Here is a 17449-nt window from a genome sequence, read left to right as displayed (position 1 = left end):
ATGCACAAAGACTGCAAATCACCAAAAAACAAAAGAAGAAGAATGTGGAAGTGAATATACATTTATATACAGCAGTTTTAGTAACAAAAAGGACTTAAATATTGATCTGTATTTTACCCACATCTATCATATCACATCTGAAGACATGGATTAAACCACTGGAGTTGTATGGATTACTTTTATGATGCCTTTATATGTTTTTTGGATCTTGAGTTCTGGCCACCATTCACTTGCAGTGTATGGACCTACAGAGCTAAAATATGTTTCTAATCATTTTCAGTTATGTTCAACAGATGAAAGAAAGTCATGGCATGAGAGTGAGTAAATGATGAGAGCATTTTCACTTTTGGATGAACTATTCCTTTAATGTAAGTGGAATTTATTTAGCCTGTTTCACCCATAAGTCTGATCACTTAGAAAAGTAATAGCACACCTCTCATAATGATTTGAGGTATCCTTAATATCTGTAGCACTTAAACAGGCAAGACAAGTGTGTGAAATATGTGAAGTTTAATATTTAAGGGAGTAAAATGTAAGAGTAATAACAGTGATGCTTGCCTAGCAAGTTTGAAGCCATAAAGTTTCAAACTACTAATATTAATAATAGAAATTCACCCTTAATTACATAAGTGGGCAGTTACCATAATGATTATGGAATTATATGCTTATTACATGCCGTAAATCAATTACAGTGATTAATACATTTGGATGTAGTTTGCACACAGTAGGGCCTAGATCTCATTAAGGTGGGTTCTCTTTTTTTACTGATAGTGTCATACAGTGTTATGTATTTTTTAACTTGCTTACATTTCCTGTTCAACTGTATGTCCCCACCACCACTGGATCAATATATAAACCAGAAATGTCAATATTATCAGGTTGACCTGTCTGTACTTATGTTTTTTATTACGCTTGCACTCAAAACGTTAGTGACATGCTGCGGCCACAAAGTGAAGCCCACACACATTCACAAGGATTCTCTGTCTGACTCATATAAGAGCTCATTATCACACACACACACACACACACACACACACACACACACACACACACACACACACACACACACACACACACACACACACACACACACACACACACACACGTCAGGAATGTAGACGTGTGTTTGTGACATTTAGAGAGTTAATGCTGATACAATCATGTTTTCCACACATCCCACACACACTTACAGCTGTGGTAAACTATCTACATTCAGTCGCAACAGAAGCTCAGCTGCACTTTTGAGGCTGAATATCTTCTGACAAGCAGTTTCAGCCCTAAAACAGACACTAACGTTCTGATTCTATCAGCTGCATGCACAACTTCTGTCCCCAGTGTTGCCTAAGTGCACAGACAAAACAAAAAAATGCACTAAATAATATTGATTATTGCGTATCTTTCAACATGTTGTAGTGGAATTGATGTTTTTAGAGTTGCATGTTACACACCTATTGAATATACATCAAGAACAGACTGATAAAATGAAATAACCCGATCTGTTCTGGTTTCATTTAATCCTATTTGCCACTAGATGGCGCTTGTTCCAATGTGTACCCACCCAAGTTTCATATGTACTGCATATATAGACTACTTATTCTTTATTATAATTCTTTTTGGTCACATTTTAGAATAGTAAAGTCATGAAAACTATGGAATAACATAAATGGAATTTTGGGAATTATGTTGTGACTAAACTAAATCCAAAATAAATTAAAGCTGTGTTGTAGCTTTTTAGCATCTTCAAATTAGCCACCCTTCTTTTGAATTTGCAGAAATGTACTCTTGACATTTTCTTAAGCAACTTCTTGAGGTATCACCCTGGGATGCTTTTAAAACAGCATTGAAGGAGTTCCCATCTATGTTGGCACATATCGGCTGCTTTTCTTTATTATTTGCTCAAAGTCGTCAATAAAAAAAACAAAAAAATTTTTTAATTAAATTTTAGTTTTAAAATGAAATAAATTTATATGGTGGCACAATTATATTTTTGTCTATAAAACTAATTTCAAACATTTAAGTATACACCTTCAGATCAAAAGGTTTTTAAGATCATGAGAAACATTTCGGTCAAGTGTTTCGAAACTTTTGACCGGTAGTGTATATTTAAAAACTTTCTACTCAAACCAGGAAGTTCTGGAAGACTCTGCAATGCCCATGGCTGGACATGGGAATGATTACAGAATAGATCATGCCATAAACGAGCTGCAAGTCTGACAGGAATCACCTGTGCGGGAGAACCAGATTGAAACGCTGGAGTACATGGAATAATGTTTGAATTAAATTGTTAATCTTTTGATTTCATCATTCCCTTGTTAAATTAAAGCTGTAATAGAGCTCAAGTGGCATTAAGCCAGAGCAGTGCCCACTCGTGGAGACAGCCTCACGCAATAGGGACTGCTCTGGGTGGAAAAATAGAATGAGAAGACCTCTGTACAGACATAGGGGGCTGTAAAACAGGTATACAGCAAAAGCAGCGGCCTGTGCAGAGGCAGCCTCGATGTCTGCTTCAGTGAGGAAAGATAAGAATAAAAGAAAGACAGTGCAAAAACAACAGGTAAACTTGCAGCCAGCGTTGATGATGAATAACTTAACGATTGCGACGGAAGAGTTTATCTGATGAGGGAAAATGCTTTGCAGAGTAGTGTCTCATCAAAAACTGTCTCATGGATCTGCCGTGGGTAAGTGGGTGGGGCCAAATACTGCAGGAATCATTGCAGTATGGATGTAAGCATCCGTTTATATATGCTTATTTATACATTTACATACTGTATGTTTACCCTGCCTATGTGATTGGTCGGATTAAATGAACATGCTCCTCCTGAACTTTATGAAACTCCATTTTAAGCTCAAATCTGACTGGATAAGAGACATTCTAAGAGTCCTGATGTCTTAGAACAGTAGCACTCGGATTCTTTACTGTTTGTATCACTTCGCTTGTGTTCTTGGCATTCTAAACTAAAGTGTTAGAGCAGAGCAGATATGTAATAGGAATAAATGAAAAGACACAAATCTAGCTGCTCTGACATTAAATATTTTAGCCAGCAGGTGGTGACAAAAGACCATTTTAATGTGTTATGAGCCAGTTGGGTATGAGTCATCGCTGTCAGTTAGCCAGTGGGTTTCTTTGCAGTTAATTGCATTGTCTCTCACTTCATGATCGCTCGGATTACTACTACACTACAGCTGAGAAATAGAGTTACACTAACAGCTTCAGTTTCATCGCTTAAGGTTAACACAGCTGAGAGACACAACAGACCACATAAAGTATTTGACCAAAATTCTTCAGCAAGCTTACAAACACTACAGCTGAGGAATAGAGTTAAAGAGCTTCTGCTTTACTGTTCATTACTGCTTGGGAGTCACAACAAAGGCAGGTAATCACACATGCTCAATCGCTCTCTCTTTTTCTTTACTTGTTTGTTGAACTGGTGTATAAAAGCAATATCAAACTCGCAATCATGCTGTATGGTCCTAAATCAGCATGGCAGTGAGTACCTGCAGCCGAATCATAGCTGTGCTGATATAGGGCCATTCAGCACTCTTGTTCGTGTGATTTTGCTTTATTATATTTGTCACGACACAGTCCTCGTAAGCTTGTGTTATTTCTTAGTTTCCCTTGATCCTTTGCTAAGCTCCGCCCCCCTTGGTTACCGTTGCTCGCTCTGATAAGCTCTGCAGAACTCCCCATTGGAATTAATGACGCATTTTTTGGCAAAGTATTCTCAAAAACGTAATGGATAATATTTTTACGTGGGCTGGTATGATGAGTGACATTGTAATGCATATTTATGTGAAGTTTTTTGTAAAAGAAATTGTTCAATTACACAGTAATTTGATTAAAAACTGTGGAGATTATTACAGTCACTTGAAAAGAGAAAAACTTAATTTAATAGCGATTACACTAATAACATTGGCTAAAGTGAACAGAGCTGTTTATACCGTCTCATAACACACTAATTTTGATGCTGTGAACTGTTACTATCGCTTTAACAATTCTCATAACACACTAATCTGTAACGTTGTGCTGGCACTTGCAATGACGAAGACGTGAAGATGAAGAACCCAAGAGCAGTTTATTACAAACGTGAAATCCAAAACCCTAAATATAGACATGAACTGAACATAAACAATTAACATGAACATAAACTTGAATTTAACTTGACTTAAACTTGACTTAGCAAACAAGCTTGACTTAGCATTAACGATACTTGACAAGAGACAATGGCAAATGTGAAGGCTTAAATAAACAGACAAGACTGTAAACAAGATAACAAGACTAATAATCTTAAACCAATGACAAACTAGAACTGATAAGACAATAAACCAATGAAAACAAGATACGTGAACATGGAGGGAAACATGAAGGGAAACACATGACATGATACAGGCGTGAGTGCTGGACCGTGGAGCGGAGGCGGCCTGGACCTTGGAGCAGAGGCGGGCCTGGACCGTGGAGCAGAGGCGGGCCTGGACTGTGGAGCAGAGGCAGGCTTGTGACATTGCATGGAGCAGTCTGGGGCTTGGCTGTGACGTGGCCTGGAGCTGACTCTGGCGCGGCTGTGACATGACCTGGAGCTGACTCTGGCGCGGCTGTGACATGACCTGGAGCTGACTCTGGCGCGGCTGTGACATGGCCTGGAGCTGACTCTGGCACGGCTGTGACATGGCCTGGAGCTGACTCTGGCGCGGCTGTGACATGACCTGGAGCTGACTCTGGCGCGGCTGTGACATGACCTGGAGCTGACTCTGGCGCGGCTGTGACATGGCCTGGAGCTGACTCTGGCACGGCTGTGACATGGCCTGGAGCTGACTCTGGCGTGGCTGTGACATGACCTGGAGCTGACTCTGGCGCGGCTGTGACATGTTCTGGAGCTGACTCTGGCACGGCTGTGACATGGCCTGGAGCTGACTCTGGCACGGCGTTGACATGGTCTGGAGATGACTCTGGCGTGGCGGTGACATGACGTGGAACTCGGGCTTGGTGGCCATGATGTAGAACTCAGGCTAGGCGGCCATGACGTGGAACTCGGGCTCGGCGGCCATGACGTGGGACGCTGGCTAGGCGGCCATGACGGGGGACCCTGGCTCATTATCCGCCTCCCCCACAGTGAAAGTTGAACCACTTATCTGCAGGGCAAGGTTGATATATTGAGCCAGATTGAAAGTACTCCTACTGCCAGGCATCCGGGTGTGCACCGGCTCATTAAAGCCTGCATGAAAAAAAGTGTTTGAGGGAGATCTCATTGAAGCCTTCCTCATCTGCCAGGATGCAGAAGTCCTCCACGTAGTCTTCTATAGAAAGTTTTCCTTGATGTAGACATATTAGTAGATCTGCTGGGTTCATTTTGGTGGGTCAAGTATTCTGTAACATTGTGCTGTCACTGACAATGACGAAGACGATGATGTGAAGATGAAGAAACAGAGTGCAGTTTATTTACATACGTGAAATCCAAAACACTAACTATTGACATGAACTAAACTAAACATAAACATGAACATAAACAATTAACATGAACATAAAGTTGACTTAAACTTGACTTAGCAAACAAGGTTACATTAACAATACTTGACAAGAGACAATGGCAAACATGTTTCTGCAGCCTGGTTTAATAAATGCTATTTTTCAATTAAGGAGGACGTTTTCAGTTCTGAAACTTACAGTATTTATTTATAGCACAATGAATTCTTAAATGTCAAAAGATCAAGGAAAATTTGATTCCAAATGTCATGACCCCTTTAAGGCAAGGATTAGCAAAGGGTGTATACTTTCTGTCTAAATGAACATATACTGTAAGACAACTTGAGCGTGAGACAGAGTAGGCTTTAGTTTTCTTAGCACATCCTTACTCGTTACATAAATGCTCCCTCCTGTAACTCCTCCCCCCATGAGGGTCGACTTGGTATGATCCATTTGACCTAGTCCTGAATCCTGAGTCCAAGCAGCTCACACACTGTCAGGAGACACGACCACTGGCACTGCTGCAGAGGAAGTGCATGACTGTGACTCTAAAGTCAAAAGTCACAGAGGGAGAGAACAGGAGTGAGAGAGAGCAACAGAGAGAGATGAGCCGTGTCAGAGTCCAGTCTTTCTCTGGGACGGGAGTCTGACTGAGGGTACTGTTACAGAACTCAGTTCTTACTGCTTAATGTCCAGCTGTGCAACTCCATCTGGAGTCATGAGTTCAAAAGGTACAAACTTCCACAACAAACGCCTGCCATGTGAGTATTTCACCTCTTTCTGTCACAAGCAAATTGTACTGTTTATATAGCACTGATTCTTCTTCAACTGTGCCAGACAACAAGCATGACAAGCATGTTGTTTGTGCACGTTTAAGGGAGATGAGTTTTCACACTTTTTACTCCAGTCAGTATCTCTAGGGGTATGTTTATTTTTGAAAGTCAGTTTCTGTGTAGGCATATGCCTAAATGTCATTATTGCTAAAAGCTACTGGACATTTCTACTGTTATTGTATAGGAAAGAAGTTACAGGTATTTGTAGTTTGGACTTCTCATACTACTTCCACCATTAAAAATGCCTTCCTTATTTGGACAATTCTTTGGCTGAACATGGAAAGATTACCTAAAACCATCTGAGGCTGTTTTATTTTAGTCTATCAAAGTTTACACTGTGTAGACAACAGGTCTCTAATATATATATATATATATAGACTCACAATTATGGAAATGGAAATTTGGTCTAGAGGCCACATGGTAAAATGGAATAATGATTTGTGACTGTACAAAATGAACACAATCTCAATGGATTTAGGGATGAAATCTGACCTGGACATGTTTTTGTGAGATTCACCTACATAGCTTTGAGTGTGCAAGCATGATAGGTTAATGGTAATTAACTAATAAAGAAAATATTTGGTAACACTTTACTAAAAGGTTCCATTTGTTAGCATTAGTTAATGCATAATGTATCCTTAACTAACAATGAACAATATATTTTTACAGCATTTAATAATCTTTGTTAATGTTAATTTACAAAAATACAATTGTTCATTTTTAGTTTATGTTAGTTCATAGTGTTAACAAATGCAACTTTTGGTTTTAAAAATGAATATATTTTTAAATGAACTTTTACCAATATTAATAAATTCTGTAAACGTATTGTTCATTGTTAGTTTAACTAATGTAAATAATGTTAAAATATGGAACCTTATTGTACGGTGTTACCAAACATTTAAATGTTAATATTGTGAAGCAGGTTTTCTTTTTAAAATGAAAAGCTAAAATTCTCTGATAGAGATTGAATTATGGATTGATATATATATATATATATATATATATATATATATATATATATATATATATATATATATATATATATATATCATATCTCAAGACAGCATGCTTTAGAAGATGGCACAGAAAGGTGGGAGAAATTTGTTTGAAGCTAAGGGGAATTTGAGAGCTAGTCATTGTTGTGTGGGTAGCAGATACGTAATGAATGATATTTGAGACAAAGATAACATTCCAAATGTGATCCCTCCCTTTAGTGGATAGCACAGACTCACTATCTAGTTCCCTACTTCCCGTCTCATACTTTCCTTATGACTGAACATTATATCATTCATTCTGTTGAATCTGTTAGAAATGGCCCTCTGTTTCTTCCACTCAGATTGTTCTCTGTGGCACATACAGTACATTCCTGGGATATTTAGTGTCTCTGAAAATAAAACAGCTCAATTAGTGGTCGCCTTAAAAAAGATGCTGAATTAAATGGCTCTAGGAGGGGAGCTTGGGCTGCAGCTGAGTATTTCTCTGTCTTTATTTCGAAGACATGCATACCCACACGCTCTGGCTTGCACACATTTATTGTTCAGTTCACCAGTGCATGTTGTTCTGAATAAAATCTTAGTAATGTCATAAAAATGTCTGAAATTATTTTTTTCTATATAGACACTTTTCATGATCTAATTTTTTTCTCGCTGAATGTCCTGTTTGAAGATACAGGTATATTCAGTAAGCAAACAGTAGCTACAGCCCACATTTGAAAAAAACTAGTAATCTGCAATTATAAGGGATAGTTCACCCAAAAAGGTAAATTCTCTCATTATTTACTTACCCTTATGGCATCCCATATGTGTATGGCATTCTACAGGTTTTTTGAAAAACTATTTCAGCTCTGTAGGTCCTCACAATACAATGGGTGCCAAAATTTTGAAATACCTCACCTTGCCCAGTAGGGGGCAATATGCACGAAGAATGTGAATCACCAAAAACAGTGGAGTGGAGTGAAGTGGAGATTGACTTAGCAGGGACGAGAATTTATAGTAAAAAATTTTTTTTAATATTGATCATTTTGTCACCAACACCTATTTCTGAATATATGTATTTAACCACCAGAGTCATCTGGAGTACTATTATGTTCCCCTTATGTGGATTTTGGAGCTTCACATTTTTGGCGCCTATTTACTTGTATTGTATGGACCTACAGAGCTGAGAAATTATTCTTGGATGGCATGAGAATAAATGATGAGAGCATTAAACATTTTGGGTAAACTATCCCTTTAAGGAGTTATTTCAGCCTAATCTAACCATAAAAATGTGTTTTGTTAGTGTAACCTAATGTAGCTGATTCAGTGATGGTAAATAATATTTATGACTTCAATAAAACCAGTTAATTAAGTTAATGTTATTATTACATGAAGCACCTTTTTTTTGTGTACATCTTCTTTTCAGTGCAACAAAACACACATAAAATAACAAAATATAAACACATCACTGATTCACCTGTTGTGTTTTTCTGTTACCCTGACACCATGAAAATAGAATATCCACCTTTTTCCTGAACGCGGAAGTGTTCCACGATTCGACTGTTTTCAGTTTCCGGTCTCAAGTGCTTTCACTCGCATCAGTGTATATTCTTAGCAGGTAATGTAATGTTTAAGGTATTACATTTGTAAGCATTTTCAAAAAAACATGATTATACTTCACAGAGTATAGATGACCCTTTTTTATAGACAGTGCCTCACCTGTGTGTAGATGACATTAAGCAATGGTCAGAGGTTAGTTACGTTGATGTCATTAATTATTCTGAGTTGTTATGACAGTCAACTACTGCGCAAGTTGAGCCTGAAATTCACTTTTAAACTAACCAACACTTAAATCGTTGTTGTTCTTCTCTGGATCGCTCGTTTTGGCAGTTTTTACTTGGTGTCTCACGACCAGAAATTCAAAACAGGCAATTAGAATCATCATAGCGCCGCCCAGTGGTTGCTCAGGAAAACTGTGGATAAAGAGTACCGGTAACTGAGATCCCTAAAACATGACCTCCCATCATAGTTCCAACAGGGCTAGCTTTAAATCATTGAAGCTCATATGGACTTTTTACCATTTTATAAATAAAAAGGTGATGAGGATGAGAATTCTTTTTGTACTTTTTAAAGGAGGAACGGAATGATTGTATTGTAAGTCAATTTTAAGCATTTATTTTTTTACTTTACACTTGATTACCCAGATGATGGCATGGGACTAAAACAATGTGATCATACTGCAAACAGACAGCACAGCGTGCGTCATTCTGTGTGTTGCTTGCTGGGTGGCATTGTGAAAGCACAGCAGGTCAGAGATCAGAAAACCGGGCAGACACTGATTAACAGCAGCAGTTACAACTGACCTGATAAATCATGACATTTCTATGACATGACATCTTTTATAACTGACTTGTGACATCATCACATTGTGCTTGAGACTGATTGTTACATAACTCTGATGACCCAAGGAGTTGGCAGATATGTTAACAGACTGTTGTCATGCATGCCTAGCTCAACTGATTTACTAGAAATGACACAGGTATAATACATTGCTGTGCATCAGTGTTAATACGGTGTCAGAGTTATTCAATACAATTATTTATATATTATTATTATACACATACAGTATATCCAGGACAATGTATACAGTCTTTCTCTTTATAGAAAAAAGTCCCCTCTTTGATTCTGAGGTCAAAGAGTGAGGCAAGTGTCTCAAAAGCTTGTGATTACAGCTGAATACCACATCCCTCATCCAGAGTCTTCATTAAATTTTGGTTTATGGGTTTGAAAATCCACATTCTCTTCAAAACCACCAGTATGGTCATTGCTGGTGCAGACTCACAACACTTCTTGTCAAAGTTGGAGAACATTTGTTCATGAGAACCAATTTTTTGTCATTCTTCAATGACAGAATGCATCATCTGCTTTTTCAATCATACTTTTGAAGATTTCTAAGTTATTAAATGAGGGCTTGCAAACAAACTTTTAACTCTTTCACTAGAAAGTCAATTTCCTGTGTGCTATTTTCAAACTGTCCTTAGAGGGTTATTGTAGGGCTGGTTTTAGGCAGTAAAAGTTTTTTTTTAAAGTCAGGGATAGGCTTCTTTTTAATTCATGAATGGGAATTTGAATTAAAGGTGCTTTCAGTACATTTCTGTCAATTAAAATCTGAACACAAAGGAATAGTTCACACAAAAATGAAAATTCTAACATAATATACTCACCCTTATGCCATCCCAGATGTGTATGACTTTCTTTCATCTGCTGAACTCAAATTAAGATTTTGTAGACATTGTAGGTCCATACAATGCAAGTGAATGGGTGCCAAGATTTTTAAGCACCAAAAATAACAAAAGTCAGCATATAGATAATCCATAATAAGTTAGCGGTTACATCAATGTCTTCAGAAGTGATATGATAGGTGTGGGTGAGAAAAAATAAATATTTAAGTTTTTTTTTTCACTCCAATTTCTCCTCCATGCTCAGTCAATCTCCACTTTAACTTTCGCAGTCTTCTTGTGTTCTTGGTGATTCACATTCTCTGTGCATATCGCCCCCTACTGGGCATTTAGAAGAATTTCTATCAAAAAGGCACTTAAATATTGATCTGTTTCTCACCCACACCCAGAGTCCAACTCATCCGAGTCCAATTCCAGTCTGAGACCAGAGTAGGTCTACTTCGAATCAAGACCAAGACTAGAGAGGGCTGAGTCTGAGTCGAGATTTGGAACTTTCAGAGTTGACACTAAGGGTTGCTCCTGAGAGCCCTCGATCTCTCTGAAGGGTTTTCCATCATGCCAATTTTATTGCAGATGTCTTTCAAAGTCATGCCTTCCATGCGCATTGAGCATATATAAGGTGGATCGAATGACAGCCTCCACAGAACTTCTCCTTTAGAGTTGAGAATGATCTCTCTCTGTGGACCACGCCCTTCGTTGAGAGTTGTGCACAGAGTTCAGTGGACAGAGACATATTCCCCCCTACCTTGCAGTGTGAGTTTTTCACCTACAAGTTTTAGCAGAATACGTTCTGTTCCTTGCAGTTATTACTGTTTTGTGTGCATGTTCTTTGATCAACAACAAAACTAAAAGAGTAAATGCTTGTGATATATACATCCTTTTAAGGATTGAATATTGCAAGTGTATCCCATGTGGTAGACACATTCCACAACAAGATGGGCTCGATCACTGTATGTTATGCTTGGGCAGTGCCCACGCTGAAGCAGCATCTGTTTGTGGATGCTCAATGTATTCACTGTGAGTGCATGAGCATCAAGATTCTACATTCTATGCTGCCACATCTACAGCCTCCTGCAGCATCCGGAGATGTGTCTCCTAATGGAACACAGGCGGGTTTACGCAAAGCTTAGACATTGAGCTCGGAGAATATGAGAAAGGTCTCCCACTGTTGCAAGCTTTGCGGACTTCCTGCTCTCCATCTGCAGCGTTTTTGCCCATGGAGTACGCCAATTAATATCTTTGTCCCTCAGTTAAGATGTATGGTTCAATTTCATTTGGCACATCTCCAGACGATGATGTAGTGTCTATTGTAGCGTCGGAAGGCGAAGCATGGAACCGTTTGGCTAATGTTCTGATGCTGCGCAACACCAAGATTAATGCCCAGGCCATCAGAAGATCGATAGGCCGTATGGTGGCACTCGAGTGGCATCTCTGGATAAACCTTTCAGAGATGCGCGAGGCAGACAGGGTGAGACTTCTTGACACTCCGGAGTCGCAGATGGGCTTATTTGGAGACGCAATGCACGTTTTTTCTGACAAGGTTTTATCTACCCCATTCAGGTGACAACATATAAGGCTTTCTCTCCCCCTCCCTTTTCATTTAGAGGAAGAAAGTTTATTGCACACACTCTACCAAGTGTGAGTGTTGTGCATTTACATTAAACAGACACACTAGCTTAGGCTGTTGGATGACACATGAGTCCAACAAGGACAATCCACTTTTCTTCTCCTTTGATCTGACAAGACTTTCTCAAAAGGGGATGGATGATTGAAAGGCATAAGACTGAGTGAGGAACAGAAATATACACAAGTTATCTCATCCTCATTTGGCTGTTTATTCTCCATATCAATAATCAGTAAACTCATGGTGGAGTCATTCACTTTTAATCAATCCTTGAATCAGATGGATTAGAAATCACTGACTGATCAATAGCATAAAAAACGACTTTATGATAATGGCAACTACATTTTTTATTATCCTTGCAAAACCCACCACCACAATGGTAGAGTGTTCTAGGTTGTTGCCAGGGCATTGCTTTGCAGTAACTAAAGGCTGATTTATGCTTCTGCATCAAACCTATGGTGTAGGCACCACGTAGTGGCCAAAGTGTTGGTTTGCATTTTTAGTTCTGTTTGATATGTCTGCATCATTCTGTGAGTACACAGCCAAAATGCTAATTATACATTTCATAAATACACAAAAGCAATATAAGCAATGTCATTTCAAAAGTATTTATTAAATTATTGTATCATTCAAAAAAGTTCAAAATATGTGAACATGTTGACATTTAGGTACATATTATTTATTAGTTTATTTGTACTTTTTGACCCTCCTGTCTCTTTTGTTTCGCAGTTTTTGTGGAAGCTTGGCTTACCCTGTTTATTTCTACTTTGATTATCTCTACTATTAAAAGATAGCCTTCAACGGATACTGTCAGCCCTCTCAAGCCAAGCTGCGACCATTCAGAGGCATGACCAGGCCTTAGCAAAGAACCTTCACCTTCTGAGTCGCCAGTCCCAAGCCACTTCATCCTGAGACCACTCTACTGATGCTTCCCCAAGACCTACACCTTTACCATCTGAGCCCAGGTTACCAGCCAATGAACGATTCGATGGCAGCCCTGAGAGGTATAGAGGGTTCATCACTCAGTGCACCCTGGCCTTCCAGCTCCAGCCCAGCAGCTTCCCCACTGAAAGTAGTAAAGTGGCCTACATCATAACCCTTCTCACAGGCAAGGCATTGGACTGGGCCTCCGCCCTATGGGACCAGGGATCTGCTAGTACCCCGCTAGTAAGTCTGTCATTGATCTGGCCATCAGGAGAATGCCAACAGGAGCGACAGAAGGAGGTCAGATTGCGGGAGTCTGCTAACACCATTAAACTGCCTTCGTTCCCTAGTGACTTCGAGGAACCCATGCAGCTAGGAAGAACCAGGATTTCCCAGGCAGTGCGCAACTGACGGATGAGGAGAGATGCTGTCTCTATTGTGGCAGGTCAGGGCATTTTCACTCTGCAAGCCCTGAATTGTTGGGAAAAGCCAACTCTCGTCCAGGAGGAGGGGAGCTAGGCCTTCGACCCTGCATTGACTACCGAGGTCTAAACGGATAACTGTCAAGAACCGCTACCCTCTTCCCCTGATGTCCACAGCATTTGAGATCCTGCAGGGTGCCACCATCTTCGGAATGCTTACCACCTTGTTAGAATCCGGGAGGGAGATGAGTGGAAGACCGCATTCAACACCCTGACGGGCCACTACGAGTACCAGGTAATGCCATTCGGTCTGGTGAATGCCCCAGCTGTCTTCCAGGCCTTCATTAATGACGCCCTCAGAGAGATGCTCAACAAATTCGTGTTTGTCTATCTGTGCGACATTCTCATATTCTCCCACAACTCCCAAGAACATGTTCAGCATGTTCTGCAGGTCCTTGAAAAGCTACTTAAGCATAAACTCCTCGTGAAGTTGAAGAGTGAATTTCACGTCCCTTCAGTCTCATTCCTCGGCTTCAGCGTGTCCAAGGGCTGCCTCCAAATGGATCCTGGCAAGGTTTGAGCAGTCTTGGATTGGCCCTGTCCAACTTCTGTGAAACAGGTACAGTGATTTCTTGGCTTCTCCAATTTCTACAGAAGATTTATCAGAAACGTCAGTTCTGTTGCAGAGCCTCTCTCCTCACTCACCAAGAAATCAACCGGACAGTTTACATGGACCAGCAGAGCAGACCAAGCCTTCAACATGCTAAAGCGACTCTTCACATCTGCCCCCATATTTATCCTCCCTGATCCAGAGATACCCTTCCTAGTGGAGGTGGATGCCTCAGATGTGGGAGTCAGAGCTGTTCTGTCACAGAGGGGTAAGAATGATAATAAGCTTCACCCGTGCGCCTTTTTTTTCTCATCGGCTTACCCCAATGCAGAGGAACTATGATATTAGGAACAGGGAACTGCCGGCCATTAAGATGGCATTGGAGTGGAGGCATTGGCTGGAGGGGGCCAAACACCCTTTCCTCATTTGGATGGTTTAACTCCCGACAAGCCTGTTGGGCCCTCTTTTTTTAACCATTTCAATTTTACTCTCTCCTATCACCCAGGTTCCAAAAACCTCAAACCTGACGCACTCGAGGCAGTTTGATCCACCAGAGGGGAGTCCTGTCCAGAACCCATTCTCCCCGCCTCCCGGTTGATTGCCCCCATCCAGTGGGACCTTGAGATGGCTGTCAAGATGGCCCAGTTGCAGCAACCAGGACCAGGTAATGGCCCTCCTGGGCGTCTCTTTGTTCCTAACCGTCTCCGCTCTGAGGTTTTGCAGTGGGCTCATGCCTCCCTCCCTTCTGGACACCTGGGAACTACCAGGACTTGTAAGCTGGTCCAGAGGAGGTTCTGGTGGCCCAAGCTTCAGGGCGATGTCCGGACCTGCTTGTCCCACCTGCGCCCAGAACAAGGAACCCAAGACCCACCCTCATGGCCTGCTGCTCCCACTACCCGTCCTGAGACGCCCTTGGTCCCACATTTCCTTGGATTTCATCACTGGTCTACCTCGATCCCAAGGAAATACGGTAATTCTGGTGGTGGTAGACAGATTTTCTAAAACTTGTCGCCTCTTACCTTTGCCTAAGCGCCCCACTGCAAACCAAACTGCTGAACTATTAATTAGGCATGTCTTCAGGATCCACAGGTTCCCGCAGGATATGGTTTCTGACCGAGGCCCACAGTTCACATCACAGTTCTGGAAGGCGTTTGGCCGACTCATCGGATCCTCCATCAGCCTGTCTTCCGGTTTCCACCCCCAGTCCAATGGCCAGACTGAGAGAGTCAACCAGGACATTGAGAGGACTATAGGATGTCTGGTCTCCGATAACCAATCTACCTGGCGTCCTCGATTAATATGGGCTGAGTTTGCTCATAACACCCTCTTCCATTCTTCCCTAGGCATGTCCCACTTTGAACGTCTGTATGCCCCCCCACCCCCCCTGTTACCCGGACAGGAGCCAGAGGTGGAAGTCCCTGCTGCTACACAGCTGGTCCACCGGTGCCGACGTTCTTGGCAGAGAGCACGCGCTGCGTTACTGAAGGCCGGCCGACAACAACAGAAGCAGGCTAATCGACGTCGGAGGGTTGGTCCCATGCTTCGTCCAGGGCAAAGAGTCTGGCTATCTACCCGAGATCTTCCTCTGTGGGTGGAGTCCAGAAAGCTGGCTCCACACTACATTGGCCCATTCAAGGTCCTCAAGAAGATCAACCCTGTTTCCTACCGACTCTGTCTGCCCAAGTCCATGAAGGTTCACCCCACTTTTCATGTTTCACGCTTAAAACCTGTTGTTTGCTCCACTCTGTCTCCTGTTAGGAAGCCTGCCCCAGTACCTTGTGTCATTGATGGCCAACCAGCATACACCGTCCGTAGACTGCTGGATTCTCGCCGGGTCTGGGGGACAACCCAATATCTGGTGGACTGTGAGGCCTACGGCCCAGAGGAGCAGACCTGGGTCCCCGCTCCAGACATCCTCGATCCCTCCCTCATCGCGAAGTTCCACCAATCCCGAGGGAACTGACTGTTGAACGTCAGGAGCCGTTCCTAGGGGAGGGACTCTTGTAAGGGATCTCCTCTTTGGGGTGCTGTTCTCCTCCAGACCAGCAGAGGGCATTCCCCCTGGCCCTCCAATGCAATGCTCCTCTCCACTCCTGCAGGTGGCACCAATGCCCCTAACCCGCTTCAACCATCCACTCATCAACCCTCATTCCCTTCACCTGTGTTTCACCCTATATAAGTTTGTTTCTCCCCTTCGTGTTCAGTCTTGAGCCTTTGTTCCGTGTTCCTCCTGTGACCAGTTCGCAGATAAGTCTTTTCCCTGTTGTACTTATTGATCCTTGTGTCTCTTATTTCTCAGTTTTGGTGGAAGCTTGGCTTACCCAGTTTATTTGTACTTTTTGACCCTCGTGTCTCTTTTGTTTCTCAGTTTTTGTGGAAGCTCGGCTTACCCTGTTTATTTCTACTTTGATTATCTCTACTATGCAAACATACTGTAAAAACATCATAGAGATCAGAAAGGTCTCCCTGACCAACCAAATAGGCCTGAGAAAACAGCTTTTAGAGTTTATATGTAAACAGATGTCTTTTTGTCGCATTTTCACGTTTAGCCAAATTCAATGTGATACGATCACTGATAAGTGGATACATTGCATATAGCTTTAAATAATCTTGGAAAAAATTGACGCTACCTCAGATGTGTTCTGGGGCATGGTCTCTGGTTACAAAGTGACCAATCACAGCTGTTGTGGTCTGCGTTAATGCGACACGGAGTTACAGTTTTGGAGGGGTGCACGCTAGGCTACATAAATACGTGTTACCTAGGGCTTAGGTTTGACGCAGAAGTATAAATTGGCCTTGAGGTGTTCTGAATGGTTTTTAGCAACTTTCTATGTTGTTTTTATGGTGTGCTGGGTGGTTGCCAGGTGAGCAAACTGAGCATGTTTGTTGTGCTCCAAATCCGAATGTGATCAAGTATTTTCCTGAACAAGTGCCACAGTTCCAATGCAACCAAGCTCATACCACCTCCAGGTAGTCTTGGGTTTGGTACCACGATCCACTCCCCAGGCCGCCAAACAGCTTTCTTATTACCAATTTTTCATGGGAACAGTGCTCTATAAACGAAGGATCCAGTCACACGACCCCACTTATGAAATATCCATAATTTCATGACATATCTGCTGAGTGTTAAGTGCTTCTTCCTAAAGCTCCAAACCACCATTAAAGATATAGGGAGGCCCTAACCTAACCCTTTCACTAAACTTAACCCCTTTTGGGATTGGTGCAATCCCTTTTTGGAGTAACCATGCCCCCTTCTAGAGGAATCCTGCCCTATTTTTGAGATTCCACACCCATTTGAGGGTCTCTGAACTTTAGCTATACCTACTTGGAATTGGGTTGGGTAGAAGGGGGTTGGGTCAACTTCC

The 17449-nt window shown here is 41.6% G+C and overlaps 1 protein-coding gene across 3 annotated transcripts in view; it reads left to right on the top strand.

The window, feature by feature from the left end:
• The first annotated feature begins 5934 nt into the window (after positions 1-5934).
• Positions 5935-17449, top strand: part of LOC127632627 (dysbindin-like) — a 30234-nt gene continuing 18719 nt past the window's right edge. For 2 of the 3 annotated variants that reach the window (XM_052111330.1, XM_052111328.1), the window contains exon 1: positions 5935-6219. Coding sequence is in view for 2 of the 3 variants with exons in the window: in XM_052111328.1 (XP_051967288.1) it covers positions 6147-6219 (73 nt within the window). In the remaining variant the exon portion in view is untranslated. The remainder of the gene's footprint in view (positions 6220-17449) is intronic. The other variant, XM_052111329.1, reaches the window with a different exon arrangement.

The sequence above is a fragment of the Xyrauchen texanus genome, chromosome 39 (genome assembly GCF_025860055.1).
Source record: "Xyrauchen texanus isolate HMW12.3.18 chromosome 39, RBS_HiC_50CHRs, whole genome shotgun sequence".
NCBI classification, from domain to species: Eukaryota; Metazoa; Chordata; class Actinopteri; order Cypriniformes; family Catostomidae; genus Xyrauchen; species Xyrauchen texanus.
The sequence above is the reverse complement of the archived record's forward strand: the minus strand, read 5'-3'. Positions and strand labels throughout refer to the sequence as shown.